Source organism: Myotis lucifugus, unplaced genomic scaffold, assembly GCF_000147115.1.
Source record: "Myotis lucifugus unplaced genomic scaffold, Myoluc2.0 scaffold_90, whole genome shotgun sequence".
Classification (NCBI taxonomy): Eukaryota; Metazoa; Chordata; class Mammalia; order Chiroptera; family Vespertilionidae; genus Myotis; species Myotis lucifugus.
In genome coordinates this window covers 1,995,341-2,015,027 of record NW_005871138.1, presented here as the reverse complement: position 1 = coordinate 2,015,027, position 19,687 = coordinate 1,995,341, and the positions used below count along the sequence as shown (strand labels likewise).

At 44.7% G+C, this 19,687-nt stretch overlaps 2 protein-coding genes across 10 annotated transcripts in view; one reads left to right on the top strand and one right to left on the bottom strand.

Annotated features, from left to right (window-relative positions):
- Positions 1-11,238, top strand: part of NCOA3 (nuclear receptor coactivator 3) — a 97,339-nt gene extending 86,101 nt beyond the window's left edge. For 5 of the 8 annotated variants that reach the window (XM_006091327.3, XM_006091324.3, XM_014458048.2 and 2 more), the window contains 6 exons: positions 1,833-2,126; positions 3,435-3,539; positions 4,817-5,060; positions 6,977-7,151; positions 7,494-7,632; positions 7,933-11,238. In XM_006091327.3, the coding sequence (XP_006091389.1) occupies positions 1,833-2,126; positions 3,435-3,539; positions 4,817-5,060; positions 6,977-7,151; positions 7,494-7,632; positions 7,933-7,944 (969 nt within the window). In that variant the 3' untranslated portion in view covers positions 7,945-11,238. Of the gene's footprint in view, positions 1-1,832; positions 2,127-3,434; positions 3,540-3,727; positions 4,113-4,816; positions 5,061-6,976; positions 7,223-7,493; positions 7,633-7,932 lie in introns of those variants that run through there. The other 3 variants (XM_006091328.3, XR_002829904.1, XM_023756166.1) reach the window with 3 other exon arrangements.
- Positions 11,239-11,815: 577 nt separating this feature from the next.
- SULF2 (sulfatase 2) overlaps positions 11,816-19,687 on the bottom strand; it is a 94,948-nt gene continuing 87,076 nt past the window's right edge. The window contains exons 11-20 of one of the 2 annotated variants that reach the window (XM_023756168.1): positions 18,207-18,426; positions 18,014-18,110; positions 17,668-17,762; positions 16,640-16,699; positions 16,069-16,238; positions 15,684-15,826; positions 14,623-14,746; positions 13,981-14,014; positions 13,705-13,758; positions 11,816-12,764 (exon numbers count right to left, since the gene is read on the bottom strand). In XM_023756168.1, the coding sequence (XP_023611936.1) occupies positions 12,734-12,764; positions 13,705-13,758; positions 13,981-14,014; positions 14,623-14,746; positions 15,684-15,826; positions 16,069-16,238; positions 16,640-16,699; positions 17,668-17,762; positions 18,014-18,110; positions 18,207-18,426 (1,028 nt within the window). In that variant the 3' untranslated portion in view covers positions 11,816-12,733. The remainder of the gene's footprint in view (positions 12,765-13,704; positions 13,759-13,980; positions 14,015-14,622; positions 14,747-15,683; positions 15,827-16,068; positions 16,239-16,639; positions 16,700-17,667; positions 17,763-18,013; positions 18,111-18,206; positions 18,427-19,687) is intronic. The other variant, XM_014458051.2, reaches the window with a different exon arrangement.

Below are 19,687 nucleotides of genomic sequence, written 5' to 3'. Positions count from 1 at the left end.
TTGGTATCCCTGAACCCAGTCACTTTGGGGAGAGTAGGTAGAAGGTACAGACACTTGGCTATGTGGAGTTGGGGAGCAGGCTGAGGGCAGAGGGTAGTTGGCCCCCCCTGCCCTATACTCAGACTCTGACCAACTGCCTTTGTGAGCACTGTGCCTGACTGCTCTCCCCAAGGAGCCTCTGATTGACTTCTTAGGAGACATTTGCTCAATTCTTGTGTGTTTTCCTCTCAGGCACATGGGTCTCGGTTTCTCTGCTCTGTTGAGTTGCTCCTTTCACTTTCTGTCTTTCAGATACCTATTGAACTATTTGATCTTGTTTGCCTTCTTTAGTTTCATTTTTTTGTGGATAAATAGTACCTTTTTAATTTTTTGCTTCATTTTAGTAGGGTTAGCAAGAGAAAGTTGGTAAATGTGCAGGATCAATTTGCTATGTTAAACCTATAGTAATTTTTACTGTATAAATTTTCTTTATAAAAAGATATCTCAGATTGCTGTCTGGAGAAGGGAATTGGATGATGGGACAAAGTAGAAATTCTACTTTGTAGTAACATAGATGCCAGTTACGACAAGATTTCGAGAGGTGTCTTGGAAAGGGCCACAGCAATGGAGTGGAAAGAAGGATATACCATGTGCATGGAGGCAAAACTGACAGGACTTGGCGGACCGTGTGTACATGCATGTGCATACCCACACTTGGGCAGGGAGAATGGAAGAGTCAAAATTGCTGACTTAGTTCGGAATGAATGGTGTTGCCATATTCTATGTTGTGATACAGGAAAGACTGGAGGAGGATCAGGCTTTTGGGAGTGGGGCTGTCAGGAATCACAGCTTCTGTTTTCTGCATGTTAAATTTGAGATGCCTGAGACATTTAGGTAAAGATGTTATGTAGGCATTTGCATAAGCAAAATTAGAGTTCAAAGACATTTGAACTAGAGACCAAAAAATTGGCAGGTGTTGCTAGTAGATGAAAACATCCAAGTAGAAAGAGAGAAAAGAAGAGGACTAACAGACCTCCAGGAAGAGGCCCGAGAGGTGGGAGAAAAGCCAGTGTGGTGTCACAGGACAGTGGGGTGAAGTGTGCTTTAAGGCAAGGCTTGGTGAGGGTGTGGACTGCACACTTGGCATTTTGTGCCTGTGGATAAGAAGATAAAGGTGAATGCAGTAATGACAGGTGGTTCTTGACTTAGCATGGCAGGCTTTTCCTTCCTTCAGAATATTTATTGGTACATCTTTTTCTGTCACCCTCTTGGACATTATTTTGTACACATCCTTAGCAGAAGTGATGTTGGCACATAACAGGCACTTCATAAATAACTACTTGTTGAAGGAAGCCAACCTGCCCACTACTGACAAATAGTAGTGGATGACCATCTTTAGGTGAATACGCTGCAGGGGCCATGAGCTTTTGTTGATTTACCTAAATCACCTGTTGCAAACTTCAAAAATGTTCTTTTACAAATTACGTTAGAATTTTGTAAATATAGCATAGTGATTTTAATTGATTTATTTTATATATTGATTTATTTCATATATACCATGTTGGTACAGAAATCTAGTCCGGAACAAATAGTATTTCTCCAGGTACTTAATACATTGTAGATACTTGGCGCAGAAAATGTTTGAGTGTCTATTTGTGTGAAACCACAGCTGTGAAAGATGGGGCGTGGTCTCTGTTCTCATGGGACTTCAGACATTAAACTTGGTTTTGCTTTTGGAACTCTACATCATTGTTCACATATATTAACTTTATTTTTCACCTTCTTTAGAGCATTTGATTTCAGTTGTTTTTCCAGATGTACTTCACTGTTCGTTTATGTGTTCGATGTTTAAGGGACAAGCTTTGGAGCCCAAACAGGATGTTTTCCAAGGCCAAGAAGCAACAGTAATGATGGATCAGAAGGCAGCATTTTATGGGCAGATGTATCCAGCACAGGGGACTCCAATGCAAGGAGGCTTTAATCTTCAGGGACAATCACCATCTTTTAACTCTATGATGAGTCAGATGAACCAGCAAGGCAATTTTCCTCTCCAGGGAATGCATCCTAGGGCCAACCTCATGAGACCTCGGACAAACACCCCCAAGCAACTTAGAATGCAGCTTCAGCAGAGGCTACAGGGCCAACAGGTAACCAGTCACATGCTCTGCCTTGACCAAAGCGGCTTTACCTTTGGCCTCCTCTTCTTCAATTGTTTGTGTTCTTCAGGCCTTGTGTCACTGGCTCTCTAACTCTTGTCAACTAAAATTCCTTTTGTTTTCACTTCTGTGTAACATTTTGTTTGTATAGATGGTTTCTTGTTAGGGGCTGTGTGCTAGAATTGGGTACTTTTTTATAAGAATAGTCTGATGTACATGTTAAAAAAGTCAGTTTCAGAGAGGATTGCTCTTGGGAGAGAAAAGTATTTCTAAGTGACTTTGTAGTCCTGGAGGTAGATAACTTCTATTTTTAAAAGTTCGTAATAGTAATAACCAAATATTTAACCCTGAATGATTTCAGCATTCTTAAAGATTTATTTTTTTATTTATTTAGAAAGGAAAAGAGAGGGAGGGAAACATTGATGTGAGAGTGAGACATTGATTGGCTGCTTCCTGCATGCCCCCTACTGAAGATTGAGCCTTGAAACCCTGGCATGTGCCCTGACTGAGAATCAAACTGGCAACCTTTTGGTGCACAGGATGATGTCCAGCCAACTGAGCCATACCGGCTAGGGCTGAGCATTCTTTTTATGGAATCTGCTTTCTAGATGTTTTATAAAACTTGAGCTCTCTTAATATGCTAAGATAGGACATTTTTCTCATTGTTTCTTTAATCCCCAACAACTATTTTAAAACTTAAGTGTTTGTATTGTTTGCATTGCGGTGTGCTGAGTTATCAGAGGTGGCAGACTGAACCATATAAACAAGCGAGTGAATGAGTTTAGAATCCGGTGAGCCAGGCATGCTTCTAGTGTATGAGTATTCCTAAAAGTCAGTTTAGTGCTCAGGAAAGCTGTATTGTGCTCATGGTATCATTTTACTTTCTACAATTTCTTTCTAATAAAATTTACCTAGGAAAAGATAACAGAAGGGGTAGTTTATTCAGGGTTACTCTGACAAGTTAAAGCTGTTTCCCCAGTTGCCTAAACAATCCCAGAGAACATCTGACTTCACAAATCCTTTGCGTTCCTGTTGAAGATCCTCTTTAAGCTGCAAAATTGCACTTACACTTTTCCTTCTGATGCCAAACAATAAAGTTTCATATGCTTGCTAGCCAAAAACTTTTCAGCATGAACTTTATCAAGTGTGGAAGTGTACTGGTTCAGCTTAGATGGACTTACCCAGGCTAATTGGAAATACCATGGTATTGAACATTTGGAAATACCCTGGGTAGTGTTGAGGACTTGGAAAGGCATTAACATGTTCCATTTGCATCCTAACCAACCTGTCTCTCTCCAGTTTTTGAACCAGAGCCGGCAGGCACTGGAAATGAAAATGGAAAACCCCACTGCTGGTGGAGCGGCGATGATGAGGCCCATGATGCAGCCCCAGGTGAACTCCCAGGTAAGAACAAGTTTCTCGATGTTCAGTTTCACTGTCCTATGTCCAGCACAGGGTCTGGTGTGGCCTGTGCTTGGCTCTCATAAATGTTTATTAAATAAAGTAATTCCAAGTTTTTTTGTGTAAGAAACCATCCCGTGGTCTCATCACACTTTTTCTTTCATTCTTTGCTCTTGCTGTTGACTGGGAAGAATTAGAAGAGGAAGGTTCTTTTATCAATACCACTGATTCGTGTTTTTTTAAATTAATTCCCATTTGCAGTCAATTGCTGTATTGTGAAAACAGCTGTCACTTCTTTTTAGGAATTTAAGATAATCTGTAAACTTTTCTCTGTTCTTGGATTATGAAACCATATGCTTCCCGGGCAACATTTGAAATTGTAAGAATAATAAAGAAGAAAATAAGTAAAACATAATCTTACTCTCGCTAATAACCTCTGAGATGATCTATTCCCCATAGAGGGAGGGATGATATTAAAGTTCTACCTCCAGTCCAAGGTGGAGACTGTATTAAGGTATTTTCTTAATGTGCACAAGGCAGAGGATAACACAAAAACCCTTTACTGTGGCCTGAAATGCTGTTCATAATTATTAAAAAACAACAGCGAAATGCTCTGTTTTCACTGTCTAGGTGCACTTGGAAGTACTGATATCTGTATTTCTTGATAATCAGACATCCTGTATAAGCTAAGCTAGGGTGCCCTCCAAATCAGTAATAAAGGTTTGCTTTTGGAGATGGTGTCTCCCAGCTGGTAGAGCACCAACCAGCTTCCTTGTTTAGTGCTTTGATCCTGTCACCGCCGGATTTCCAGATAGCTTCTCCTTGCCTCTGCCTCCTCTTTCGGAGGTTTAAAGTGACTGTAAGACTACCTGGCATGGATTCCTGCTTTCCAAGTGTAACCCCGTTCATTTTTTTTCTCCCCTTGTTTCAAATCCCCTTCTCCCCAATACACTCTCAATCCTGCCCCTTTTCATTTTGTATTTTTTTTTCATAGTTTCTGAAAAGTTTGAATGTTATCTATTTAAAGCTTGACAACTGTCTACTTTCATCTCCTGACCCCAAATAATTTCTAGGTCCCTCTTCTGCAAATCTTCACCCTCCTACCCATAGAAAGCCTTGATCATGATGAGAATTGTACATTTTTCCTTTTTTGTAATTACATAGAAAGGCATTGGGTTTTTTTTCTCTCTGATACCTGATGTTTTTTGTGGGGGTACTATATGTATGAAACCGGCTGGTTCTTGCTCTGTGTGTGTAACTGATTCTTTCTTGGGTATTAGCAGGGGTTTCTTAATGCCCAGATGGTTGCCCAGCGCAGCAGGGAGCTGCTAAGTCATCACTTCCGACAGCAGAGGGTGGCGGCGATGATGATGCAGCAGCAGCAGCAGCAGCAGCAACAGCAGCAGACCCAGGCCTTCAGCCCACCCCCTAACGTGACCGCCTCCCCCAGCATGGATGGGGTTTTGGCAGGGCCTGCCATGCCACAGGCTCCACCCCAGCAGTTTCCATATCAACCAAATTATGGTAAATTTGACAATGAAAATGTCTGTCCCAAAGTAATATTACTAAGGACTTAAGACTTACTAGATCTGATGCTTATTAAGAACAAAAATACTATTCACTCCCTCTTGTTATTTCACAAGAAAAATGTAATTAAAAATAACAGAACAAAAATGTCTACTGCATTGCACAGGTAATTGTCATTGAGGTTGATAGTTTGTCATAGTTGAGTATGTTTTTCCAGGTCTTGGTTTTTTTCCCCCCGCTCTCCATATCTTAATTTGGAAAACTACCAAGGTGTTACCATGTTCCCCCCAATATGTCTCTACAGTCTCTGAATGCTTGGTCAAGTCAGAGAGAGTGGTGTGTTGTGTGGGCTTTTGAGTTCCTTTTATCGGTGACTGAGACATCTATTCTATATACATATCCTATATAATAAAAGGCCAGCAGCCGAAACGGCGTAACGACCAATCGACCAGTCGCTATGAGGTGCATTGACCACCTCTCGGTCCCTCCCCCCAGCCTGCAGGCTCCAATCGCTGGATGGCCAATGGGGAACCGGGGGGGTGGTGGCGGGGTGGGACTGGGGACTGGCGAGTGGGCGGAAGATGGCCCTGATTGCAGGCTAGGTCTAGGGACCCTACCCTCGCATGATTTTGTGCGCTGGGCCTCTAGTATATATATAAGGTCAGCCGGTCGCTATGATGCGCACTGACCACCAGTGGGCAGGCACGCTGCTCAGCTGACCAACGGGTGCCAGGCGCAGGGCTCATGGCTGGCCGCCACAGCTTGGAGACCACAGTGGAGTGGCAGCGAGCCTACTGAGAGTTGACGGCGGTGGCGGCAGGGGCAGTGGTGCTGGGATGAGCAGGAGTGGCAGGCTGTGTTGGACTGCCCGTTTCTGCCCGATTCCCGCAGGCCATGTTGAGGGACCCCACCGGTGCATGAATCCATGCACTGGGCCTCTATCATTACAATAATGCTTATACCTCTTGGAGATAGTGGTATCTACTGAGGAGATTACATTCCAGAATGCACCCCTGCCAGTTGGGGACAACAGCTCTTCTGCCCTCTAAAGAGGGACAGAGTAATGTGAGTAGTGTAATATGGAGTCCCTTTTATACAGAGAGCTTACTGAAGTAACTACCCTTTAAGTCAGTGGTTCTCAACCTTCCTAATGCCACGACCCTTTAATACAGTTCCTCATGTTGTGGTGACCCCCAACCATAAAATTATTTTTGTTGCTACTTCATAACTGTAATTTTGCTACTGTTATGAATCGTAATGTAAATATCTGATATGCAGGATGTATTTTCATTGTTACAAATTGAACACAATTAAAGCATAGTGATTAATCACAAAAACAATATGTAATTATATATTCAATATGTGTTTTCCGATGGTCTTAGGCGACCCCTGTGAAAGGGTTGTTCAACCCCCAAAGGGGTCTCGACCCACAGGTTGAGAACTGCTGCTTTAAGTGATCTAGGGCTAGGCAGTGTGCTTTTCGGTAGTAAGCCTGTTACTCTAGTTGGTGTCTTGGTGAGAAGCAAGAATAACTGGCAGGCAGCAGCCTGTAGCACTCGGTGTCTTTTTTTTTAAAATATATATTACTGATTTTTTACAGAGAGGAAGGGAGAGGGATAGAGAGTTAGAAACATCGATGAGAGAGAAACATCCATCAGCTGCCTCCTGCACACCTCCTACTGGGGATGTGCCCGCAACCAAGGTACATGCCCTTGACCGGAATCGAACCTGGGACCCTTCAGTCCGCAGGCCGATGCTCTATCCACTGAGCCAAACCGGTTAGGGCAACAGTCGGTGTCTTATACTTGTGACCTTCCCCTGCTTTCAAAAAAAAGAACATAAAATTACTATAGAAAGCTGATGTTCTAAGGAGTAGCATTTGAGCATTGTAATTTTTTCTTTCTTTTTTAAAGGAATGGGGCAACAACCAGATCCAGCCTTTGGTCGAGTGTCCAGTCCTCCTAATGCAATGATGTCATCAAGAATGGGTCCCTCCCAGAATCCTATGATGCAGCACCCTCACACCGCACCTATGTATCAGTCCTCGGAAATGAAAGGCTGGCCATCAGGAAACCTGGCCAGGAACAGGTGAAGAACAAGGACTTTAAAAGCAATTCGTATTCTAGTGCCAAACATTTAGATGATCTCTGCATTTTTGAGTTAAGTCTGTTTGAATGGAGAGATCAAAAGGCCTGGGTTCATATTGGAAAATGCTGTTTGGTGCATCCATTATGTGAGTCCTTCCTCCCATGCATGTATCTGTGACAGCATTGAATACAGACAGCTGTGAAAAAGAGGGCAGGCTGTCCGGGAGTTTCCTCTCATGTCCTCTGCTTAAGTACGGTGACATTTGGCAAAATTGTGATAGTCTCTGTGTGTATGTTCTGTGTTACTAAAATGACTCAGGGTAATTTCACATTTCCTTTGCAGCTCCTTCCCCCAGCAGCAGTTTGCCCACCAGGGGAATCCTGCATATAATATGGTGCACATGAATGGCAGCAGTGGTCCCATGGGACAGATGAACATGAACTCCATGCCCATGTCTGGCATGCCCATGGGCCCTGAGCAGGTATGGGATCTGTTTTTCACTTTCTCGAAATGTTTTTCTTGATATCTGGAAGGAACCCAAGTCTCAACTGTAATCTAAATTCCTAGGTAGATTTTTAACTTCGATGTAAAACTTAAAAATATAGTCACTGAAAAAATTTTTGGCTTGAAGGCATTGGGCCACTAGATACTTTTGATAATTTGAGATTTAAGGAATCTGACTCAGTCAGCCAGAACCATGTTGCAAGCCATCAGTGTAGATATAGGGATTTATTTTTTCTTATGCAGTGTTTTCACTCATGTTTCTTTTGGTTGCTAACAGAAATACTGCTGACATCTCCACACCAGGACTTCTGAAGAAATCACTGTACAAATGACACTGCACTAGGATTATCGGGAGTAAAGAATCATTATTCTAGGCACCCAGCTTTGAAGAAAGGACCAGCTTTGATCTTCATCAAGGGTATTCCAAGTGATGTCATTTGAATAGGACTGGATTTTAAGCTGAAGTGCGATACCCCCCCCCCCCCATGTATCATGGTGTTCAAAACAAATAGTTTTGGCATTCTGCTTCTTAGGGAGATGGTTCTGGAGGTAACGGAGTGTTATTGATCACAAAACACTCCTTTGGCCCTCTGTCTGCCTGGCTATTCAGTACAGGACGTTGGAGAAATCAGGAGACATGAGAACATCTGGTTTCTCTAGTTGCAGTATTGGAGGAAGAGCACGTGCCAGCCTTCATTTGTTTTTGTCACTGCCAGGTAGTTCTGTTTCGTAGGGTTGGCATTTCTGAATTCTCTTTTAATGATAGTGTTGAGTTGCTCCAACCCTATTCTTGGTTGTCCTAGGCTTTAGTTAGGCTTTTTATTTCCTCCTAACGTTTTGTCATACTTCACCTCCAGGAATTCTCCTTGATGTCAAATGGCCTTGTAGAAGGGGAAATGAGATGACAGTATTTAATTGCAGCAGTAGCAACTTTTCACATGCTAACGTGCCGCCGAGTGCACTTTATTTAAAAAATAGTGGATAAATGCAATATTCTTGAGGTCTTGAGGAATGGTGAATCACATTCCTGGTTTTTGTCTAATCTGTTGGATAAGAACTATGATTTTGTTGTTGTTGAAAGTACTGGTGTCACCGTTTGCCTATATGGTAGAGCAATAACGCTTTTTGAAAATAAACTGCAGAAAACCCAAGGCCAGGTACTGCATTCTGAATCAGAATTTCGCAGTCTTTCTGTGAATAGATTTTCTTTTGTAAATATGACCTTTAAGATATTATATCATGTAAAATATGTATATACTTTTTTTGTAGGTCACAACAGCTCATTTTTACAGAGTTTGTGAAGCTAAATATTTAACATAGTTGATTTCAGTAAGCTCAGCGTGGTGAGGTTACAAATAGAAGAGACATCCCTGAATTTTTTGGCCTGGGGGACAGGACAGCGATCCAAAGCTTTTCCTTCTCTCCAGCCTTAGATGCCTCGCTCTTTTCAGTCTCTTAATCTAAAAGCTTTTTAAAGAGATCATTTGTTTAGATGTAGGCATTTACATTTTTTTTTTAAATTCTTCTACCAGAACTAAGCACTTTGTTAATTTTTGGGGAAAGAATAGACATGGGAAAATAAACGTTTTAAAAAAAGGTATCAAGAATTTAAAAATATTAAGCAATTTGATTTAAAGTGGTCCATAAATAAAACAATAACAATTCATGGTTTTTTTTTTTTAATTGGTGTCTTTTTGTCCACTTGAGGATTGCTCTAGGTTTTGGTTTCTAGGACCTGAATCCCAATTGAGCTCTCAGGAGTGGAATCCTTGATGTGTGGTTTCCGATGTCTGCTCAGCTGTGCTGTCATTCACTAACATGATGCTTTCACCATCCCTGAGAATAAGAGTTGTGTCCTGGTAATTTTCGTAAGGACTCGGCCCCGGGAAGCCAGTTTTGCATGATTCAGAGCTGCAGTCTGAGCACTGCTGCACTCCCTCCTTCTGCTACCCCTGCCCTTGTCTGCTGTCACCACTCCCTGACACTTGTCAGTTGGGAGTAGAAAAAAAATCAGATTTAATTCCCTGTATCTGGTTTACTTTATTAGGTTCATATAATTGAATGAAATTGGGTTTTTGGAATATCTATGAATTTCAAATGTCTCTGTTAGCTTTGGTGTCACATCCTAGCAATAATTGAGAGCCAGTTAATTTTTATTTCACACACATTGAGCTAATCTTTCTAGGTGCCTCTAAGGTAAGATCATTTAATTTCTTTATGAATAAGTGAAATCGGTATTTCCAGAACCACCACTAGAATGGATTTGAATCTGACACCCCATTCCCTCCTGCCCCGTTAAAAATAAATCTAATATTGTAAATCCATCAACTTCCATCATAGTGGCCTGTACTTTTCAGATAACACATCCTCCTGTCTGGAGACAGAGACATAACTAAGTGTCTGTCTTTTTAGACACAGTTGTGTGAGGTATGTCTGAACCTTTCTTGTTTAAGTTGTGTGTGCGTGAGAGAAACAGAATGGTGCTCTTACCTTTCTTGACTTTTAAAAAAGAACAAAAAGTTTTGTGATTCTTTTCCTTAGTCCTGGCTCCAGGCTAACGAAGGCAGCACCCCTTTTTTATATGAAAAAACAAAAGTTATAAGTTTTTATATTTTCTACTTGTTCATTTTATTGGTGCAAACTTAAGATTCTGATTTTCTTTTAATAGATGCAGTCTTTGAGATAATTTGTTGTTTTTAACCTTTATTGCCCTTTTATCTTTTTTGGATAATTCTTTGTACTCCTGCTGCCTACCTCTCCTCTCCCTACTTTTTTAAACCTTGGTATTTGTTGGGTGAACAGTATAAGTAATCTTTTCATCAGCTTTTAGAATGTGAGATATTTCCAATATACCTTTTTTGCTGAATCCAAAGATATATATATATAATATATTTTTAAAGATCAAAATGATATAAAGGAGGTACATGTTTCTTCCTTTAAAAAAACAAAGAGAGATTGTTAATGTTCATATTATGATGTCACTTTTCTAAGTTGTACATCTTGATGGAAAGGTGTAAATATCAATCAGTAAGACTGCTTAATCCTATTCGCTCCCCGAGGTGAGTTGCGGGTGTAGAGGGGAGGTACTGTAGAACATTGGTTTGCTGTCCTAAAAGTTCTTTGATCCAGAGATAGATGCAGCTGGAAAGTAACAGAATGCATTGCCCGTTACCCATATGCCTGTCCAGTTCCCTTTTTATTTGCAGAAGCCATGAGTTTGTTCCCAAGTGGGAGATGCAGAGGAGCAGGAGCTGCTGTTGAGCCCAAGGCAAACTGTTTAATGAGCAGGGTGTTCTTTTTTCCTTCTTTCTCTTCTTCTCTTTCCAATGTATGGGATTTTGAAGATGGAAATGTCATTCTGAGAGCAATATTTAAATTCTCAGGAATTGACTTAAAGTGTTGAGAATGAATTCAATCAAGTTTACATTAAATGTTGTTTTTTAAAGAAATCTAAACCATCCTTTAAACTGCAAAGACTCCAGACCACGTGGGATAACTTATGAGATGGTTGTGTGGTAAGCTATGACTGTTTTGCTGATCATTTGGGTGTCATTGTAAATAAAGGTTTCTATTTAAAATTGAAGCCAAAGAGCTTGCTTTATTTATTTAAAGAAAAATCCTTATTGGATTAAGGGTGAAAAAGAAAGTTAAGGACTCTTATTTCAAATAATAGTAGCTATATCTGTGAGGTTAAAATAATCTCTCCCCCCCCCCCCCCCCAAATGCTGCTTATTGTGTGCAGCAAAACTGGAGATTATACTCTTCAAACTCGTTCCAAAAAGAAATCTTGAAAAGCATGGAATTGTTCTTACAAAAGGTGAGCTCTAAGGGATCATCTATTGAATGAGAAATGGGTTGGATCAGTTGATGGCTGAGGTTCCTCCTGTTTCTAGCAGCTATCTTCACCAGGTTAGAAAAGGGTTAGCAATTGCTTTGCATTTGATTTAACACATTTTAAAAATGAGGTCCTAAAGCTGGTGTAATGTGAGACTTACCTGTGAGTTCCTTGAAATATGGTAAATTTTAGTCGTTAATTTGTAACCTCTGTTCTCCCTTAAAAACCCACTCAAGTCCAGGGTGTCTCCTTTGAAAAAGCTGTTGACTGGTGGTGTCTTGAGTGATTTCAAGGGGGAAAAAACCCACAAAAAAAAAAACAAAACTCCCCAGAATAGCCTTTTACAAAATGTCAAAGGTTACCTCATACTGACTTCTGGTCATTGGCTGAAGTTCTGAACATTGTATGACACTACTTAGACTACAAAATTTCTTTACAAATACAACTTCATTAAAATGTGGGATTGTACATCAACTTCATTTCTTTTCAGTACTTCAGAAAACATTGGTTCTGGGAGAGAGAACACAGGCATAGGGGCCATGGTACCTGGTTGGGAACAGAACTGTCCACACTGCAGGGCTTTTCTCTCACACTGGCCACAGTGTTTATTGACACCACCACGCTTCAAAACTGGGTTTCTTCTTAGATCCCCTAAGTTCCACGCTGGTTACATGTAAATAGTCACATATTTACAGTGAAGTCCGTTTCTTCAGAGGCAGCCAGGGCTCTAGTGCTAGGTAAGTGTCACTTCTTTGTGCTATTGACTTGCTATCCGACTGTGCACCGTCCAGCATCTGCACGTTGCCTCTGTCCTGCCTCTTAGTTCGTTCTTCGTGACAAACCAAAAGATAAGAGGATTTAAAATAGGGTTGGTCTTCCCCTGTGACTTAAAAAAAAATATTCCAGTGACTTTTCACCTTTGGGGAAATTAAAAAAAAAAATCTCTCTTTGTTCTTTTTCCCTTGTGAGCCTTGGAGAGGGTTAGTGGTGACTTTGATATGAAAATGCATTTTGTGCAGCTGGTGAGGTACAATCCAAAGCAAAAGCAAGGGCAAAAATGGACTTCCTGAAGTAGCACTACTCGTGGTAGTTCTCTTCCAGAATTTGCCATGTTGACTGAAAGCAAGTTCTGTGTCTCTCAGGTCTCCTGGCTAACAGCATAGTCTGCCTGGAATCACACAGGGTTTTGCATTGTCTGGATGGTCAGATGATGCCTCTGTTTGGGAGGTCCATCCCATGCTGCTTAGCCTTCCCAGCCTTCCCACAGTTGTCCCCTGTGGAATAAAGCAGACTTGCCTCAGTATTTGATTGTCATGCTGCTATGATTACTCAGTCCTACAGCTGCGCCAGCTTTGCTTCAAGGATGTGGCTGCTGAGAAGGAGTATTTCTAGGTCCCTCAGACCAGGCTTGCTACCACCTCATATCTACATTGTCAGTTGTTGGCATTTAAAGATAGGGGTAGAATAGTGGCCAAGGAGAATATGAGAGAGAAAGATTATGTGCCTTAATTCTGGGAGCACCAGAGACATGCTTAGTTGGCCCTATTAAAGCTGCATAGGCTTCTCTGCACATAAGGAAAGAAATGAACAGGCAGAGGTTGCAAATGGCAGCTCATCAAGGCGTTTTGTCTGTCTGCATGGTAACTTAATGTCAAATTAGTTGCCAATGTTAAAAAAATTCTCACACATATTTGAGTTTCTGGATTTCCCTGATGAATCAGAGGATTTTAAATTACATTGCATTTGTGCCTTTCTCTTTAGACTAGAGGTGACCTTTCGAGGTTCCAACAGTCTCTCAGCCCCCTGCCAGCCTCTAATAGCACTGGAGTGTGCAGCACGGACATTTTGGTAACGATATAATGAAGCTGCCCAGCTGATGTTATATAAGGACCAGGTAACACTTTTGCAGCCACAGCCTTCAAGGTGTCTGGCAGTTACAATATTTAAGTGCTTCTCATCTTCTAAGGAATGCCTTGAGTTTAGCAGGCACAGATTATTTGTAGAGAACAACAGTGCATATAGACAGGATATTAACCTAAAACATGAAATGTACTCAAGGATGTTACTTCACAGGAAAGACATACAGTACTGTTTCCCCTCTCATTGTAGGAACAAATGAGAGTAATATGTAATTGGCATGCACACAGAATAGCCTTAGCAAAACGAAGCAAGCCAGAACCAGGTCTCTATTTGTAAACTGGTTCCTCAACTCACAGTGATTTGGAAGAAGGTCTCTTCATTTCTGGCCACTTTCGACGCTGAAACTGCCTAAGTTTTCAAGTGTCAAAAGGAGAATGAGTGTTAACCATCACCAAGAAAGAAAGAGTTACCCCCAAAGAACAATACAAAGATGGTCTCTTAGGTGACACCTATTACTGGTGGGCGATCCAGGCCCCTGGCAGACCAGAGAAAGGGCAGTCACAGAGGTTAGACTAAAGGATGGGCCTCGACATGGGACCATTCTGAGGCTTTAGAAACAAAACCAAATACCTGTACTGTTCATAGCTTCCTCCATCTTTAAGTCCTAAACAAGAGAAACGAACAAAATAGAAACAGTGAATTTAGAGTAAATATGGAACAAGCAATGAAGAATTTTATAACTGCTTTTTTTTTTTTTTAAACACTGACGGCATTTCGTCACAAACCCATGGTGTTGACAGTGTTCCCTAGGCAGGCAGAGTGGGCTGATTAGGTGAGCTTTCCTGATGCATTCCTTCAACACTGACCTTGGTCATGGTGGGGGAGGCAGATACGGGCACAAACACCTATGCTACAGAAAGCCAAGGGCCCTGAGAAAGGCAGGTGGTGGGAGGTTCGTGTGCTGCTCTTGGCAAGTCCCCTAGAGGATATGGTAGTGTGACCAAGTGCGTGGGCTTTGGAGTCAGCCAACCACTCTACTTATCCATACAGTGAGGACAGCCAGGTGTACCTCCGAGGGTTGTCATAGGGTCATCAGCACAGCGGCTGGCACGTATGACAAGGACAGCAGCACTTGGTGGATGTTGGGAAGGTGACTTTTAGCCATGGTGAGAATTCATCAACTCCTGGTGATTCTAGGTGCACTTTTCGGGTCAGAGTGAACCCAAACTCCTTCCTGCCGGGTTACAGGCCCCGCGATGGGCGTCTACTCACCCAGGTCCATGTTGCGCGTCCGGGGGTTACACTGCTTGTAACCCTTGCAACTCCTCAGCTCCATGAGCTGTACATGTAGCTGATTGAGGACATCCCTGTCCAGTGTATTCACTGCATTCATCAGCTGGTTGGAAGGAAGGTGGGTTATCAGCCAGGTGAGTGCTGGCCCCATACCCCCACCTCTGCTCCCAACCAGGGCACTGACTGCAGGCAGGTCGGGAGTAGCAGGTGCTATGGGATGGTAACCTTTGTTTCTGCAGGAGCCAGTTTGGAACAGTAAGGACTACTTTTTGCCTCTAGCCCCATCAGGCTCTCATTTCATGAGGATAAAAACTCATGTGTAAAATCACCTGTGTGCTTAACACTGAGCCCCTGGAGCCACTGGTTAGGAAACTGCCTTTAAGCAGCCTTCCATCACAGTCCCTGGGTCCCTGCCTAGTCTGGGAGCTACCGATGACTGAGTAACCTACATGCTCTGCCAAGCCCTTTTGTAAACACAGGGATGACCTACCTAAGGAGAAAGACTGGCAGACCATAGAATGGCTGGCATTTAAAAGTCAGATTTCATGTAAAAAGTTGACTTCAGCCTTCTCTTGGAACACTGGAGACCAGCAGGTGCCAAGGCCACACTGCTGAGAAGCTGTAGTGCTGAGCTCAGTAGTGACCGTCCATTGAGGTAAGACATGCTGGTTCCACTCACCAGACTCTGTGGCTCCTCTTTGTCTTACGTGTTTTGGGCCACAGGTGATTTAATATATGGAAGCACCTGACACATAGGGAGTGCTGCATGAGTGCTTGCTATTGTCCCTGCAGGCACCCAACAGGGTTTGGCCTGGCCCTGAGGACCCTACAGTCCAGGAGCCTTCACAAGTTCCCACACAGCCCGCGTTAACCTCACTAGGGAAGAGGCTGTAATAAGGTCTAGGTTGCAGATGCAGGAAGATGGAACCCCGAAGTTCTCCGGGGCTTCACAACTCACTTCTGTCTTAGAGACTCAGATAACTTATCGCTTCTGCATGGGGGCCCCATGCATCTCTCTCTCCAGCGTGGGTTGTCTGTACCTGGTAGGGGTCTGTGTTGAGATCAAAGTACTCGAGGAAGCCGGTTGCAAATTCACAGAAGAGGAAGTTGTGGGTCTCGTTGATTGTCCTCATGCACCAGTACGTGTTGTTGTTGGCGCTGGTGCAGGCACAGAAGGGCCCCACTGCCAAGGGAAGAGAGCATGCCCTGAGTGTGCCTGCAGGAGGAAACCCAGTCTGCCAGCAGGGATTCCTGTCCAGGACGGCCCCCTGAGCCACGGCCTGTTGGGAGCACTTGCTGACCCCTGATGTTGTCAGGGAACCTGTTCCCGAAAGACCTGTAGGGTCTGGCAAGGGGGCAAGCTGAGGTCCTGGAGAAGCCCCTGTGGCCCAAGCTGCCCTGCCGGCCGGCCCCGGGCTTGCTCACGTGTCCAGAGAGGCGCGGTCTGCCAGTGCTGGTTGTCGTGGGTGAAGCATGTGAGGCCCGGCATGCTGCACGTGTCGTTGTTCTGCAGGCGTTTGAGCAGCTTGCGAAGTTTCTTCTTGCGCTTCTGCTCCCGCAACAGCCACACCTTGTCTTTCTCCTGCAGCCCCTTCCTGTGGGCAAATAGGGCCACACCTCTCTTGGCCTCACCACCTTGGAGCCTCCTAGGGGCCACTGACCCTGAACCTCTGCTCCTCTTGCCAGAGAGCTGTGAGCACAGCCCTAGAGGACCTCCAAGTCCCACTACAGTTCCGAGGCAGCACAGAGGTGGAGAGAATTAGGAGGCAGCTGGGACTCCGGCTCACACCAGTTTCTTGGGCCTGTGTCCCACCTGCATGGTGGGGTTGCAGTAACCACTCCAGCCACCGGGAGGAGGGGGGGTTACTGGAGACCTCTGTTGATCTGGGAGTCAGTCCTGAGCTTCCCAGGGAAAGGCCAGGACTACTTTTCCTTGTTTTAGCCTAAGGAAGGGCAGCCTCTGTCTCTCTCCCCCCGGGCCTTAAGCCACCCTTACCTGAAAGGATGCAGACTGGAGCCTTTGTGCTTGAGACGGCCTTTGTGCTGGGTGTGGTAACTGGAACAGAACCCAAACCCCAGGTTTCAGAAGCTGCTTACAGAACAGTTCTCCTGGGTGGGTACAAAGTGCGGTTCCGGGACGGTCCCTCTTTCTGATGCAGCGACAGGAGGGTATCTCGCCAGTGCGGCAGCTCCCTGCCTGCCTGGCTCCTTCCTGCCAGTGTGAGCTGGGAACCCCCTAGCTGGAGGCTCGGGCCACACAGAGAAGGTTGGGATAGGTGTACGTCAGCCTAGGCTGGAAGCTGTGCCTGGCTTGTGTGGCTTCAGCCTCCGCATCACCAGGTGGTTGTCCCCACCCCCCGCCCACCTCAGGCTTGGTCAGGACAGGGCCAGCCCTGGGGGCACCCGTGTTTTACAATCCCTTTCTGGGACTGTAGCCGAGATGCTACAGTTGGGCTGTCAGTTACAGTAGCCACGTGTAGCTATTTCATTTTAAACAAAACTATAAATTCAGTTCCTCAGTTACACTGTCACATTTTAAGTGCTTACACGTGGTTGGTGGCCCCCATACTGGCCAGCAGATACAAGCATTTCCATCATCACAGAAGTTATTTGGACAGTGCTGCTCTTGGAGTGCAGACCCTTGGGCCAAGGGTACCCTGGGCTGGTAATGGGACCTCCAGCCACATGGGATTCCTGAGGGGCAATCCACAGAGGCCCTCTCCCTCCTGGGAGCCAGCTTCCCCGGCCGCAGCCTGCCTGTCCGCAGTGCATGAGTCTGGGCGGCTGGCTGGCTAGGGCGGGGGAGGGGTGCCGGGAATGTGCCAGTGGCTGACAGTGGGGATGTGTGTGACTGATTTGTCTTTACCCTGAGGGAGCAGAGAGGAAGGGCAGCCTCTGTGTCTCTCCCCTGGGCCTTAAGGAGGTAAAAGTAATGAAAGGAGTCACAGAGGGATGCTGTGTTCCCAGGAGTGGTCCTACATGACGGCTAGGGACCTTCCTGGGGTTCCTTTGCTGCCTCCTCACCTGATTTTGTGACAGTCACATTCTTCTGGCCGCTTTTTCTTCAGGTGACCTCGGACTTCCCTCAGGTTCTTAATTTTGTTCTGCAGGGTTTCGATCTGAGTGAGAGAGGAGGCTGTGAAACTCGGGGGGGGGGGGCTGGGTGAGAAGGGGTGGCCTCTGGCCATTGCCCACATTTGTGGGTGCAGAGGGGGCTCCCTGGCTCCACCTGAAGTTACCAGACTCCCAGCAAAGAAACGGAGTAATTTTCCCATGTTCTGTGGGGACCTCTCCTCCCTGGGCCTGGCTTTACCCCCTCCCCCCCACCCCCAGTGTGGCGAGAACTGCTCCCTGCCCAGACTAGGGTCACCTCATGGTCGATGTGCAGCTTGTGGTCTTTCCAGGCCTGCAGGGACTTGTACAGGTCCAGGTCACACTGCACCGTGTCGTTCTCCAGGATGTAGCACCTGCTCGAGAGAAGGGATCACATGATGTGTGGCCCTGAGGGGGTGAGGAGGGCCCAGCCTGTCCCTTTTACCCCCAACCTGTGCCTGGACTCTCACCGATGTGTGACTTTAATGGGGTTGGGGACGGAAGAGTCCGGAAGGCCTCCAGTGCCACTGAAGTCCCCGCCATCCTTGTCTTCTTGGTCCTCTGGCCAGTGCCGCTTGGTAAGGTTGCGGGGCTGGGATGCCTCATCCAGACTTACATGGTGCACCTGGCCGTCCACCTCGATGGCCACTGAGCGGATGGAGCGATTACGGGCATAGCTGGCCTTGTACTCTGTGGGCATCAGAGGGTAGGTAGGTCAGGAGGGCCTGGAAGGCTGGCTGGGCGCCCTGGGCAGCAGACCCTTGATCTGGGTGGTGCCACAGTTCCCAATCAAGAGGCTCCGTGTTGCCTGAGACTTGCAGGCTCAGGAAACCTGCCACCCAGGAAGCAGGACTTGGACCCCAGTGGGAAGGACTCAAGGCGAGTTAACTGGGGAAACGGAAGTCCTAGAGCTAAGAAGGAATTGGCATAAGGTAATCTCAAGAAAGAGCTATGACTGGACAAACTGGTGCATCCATACCATGGAGTATTTGGCCATAAAGGGATGAAGCGATAATACATGCAGATGGAATGTCCAAAACAGTATGCTGTGTGGAAGGACCCAGACACAAACGATCACATACTGTATGAGTCTAGATGCAGAATAGGTAAAGACCGAAACACAGCAGATTAGTGGTTGCCTGGGATGGGGGAGAGGGTTAGGGTTTCCTTTTGGGGCAGTGGGAATGGGTCAGAACTAGAGGCGGTGGTTGCACTACACTGTGAGTGCACTAAATGCTTCTGAACTGTCTACTTTACAATTGTAAAAATGATAAATTTTATATTCTGTGAACTTCATCTCAATTAAAAAAGAAGTGGATATAAAACATAAAGGAGATTGAACCAGTAATCAGAAACCTCCCAAGGAACAGAAGTCAGGACCAGACAGCTTCACTGGTGAATTCCACCAAACATTCAAAAGAAGTAAGAACAAACCTGTCCAAAAAGTAGAAGAGGGAACACTACAGACTCACTTTACGAGGCCAGCATTATTCTGATGCTCAAAACAAAGCGCACCACACACAAAGTTACAGGGCAGTATCCCTGATGAACATAATGCAAGAATCCTCAGCAAAATATTAGACTGAATTCAACAATACATTAAGTAATCACACACTATGATCAATGGGATTTTTCTATGGATGCAAGGATGGTTTAATACCAGCAAATCAATGTGATACACCACATTAACAAAATGAAGGCTAACAATCATATGATCTCAGTAGATACAGAAAAAGCATTTGACAAAATCCAACATCCATTTATAATAAAAACTATCTGATAAGGGGTTAATATCAAAAAATGTATAAAGACTTATACAGCCCTGGCTGGTTTGGTTCAGTGGGTAGAGCGTCAGCTTGTGGACTCAAAGGTTCTGGGTTTGATTCTGGTCAAGGGCACATGCCTGGGTGGCAGGCTCGATCCCCAGTAGGGGGCGTGCAGGAGGCAGCTG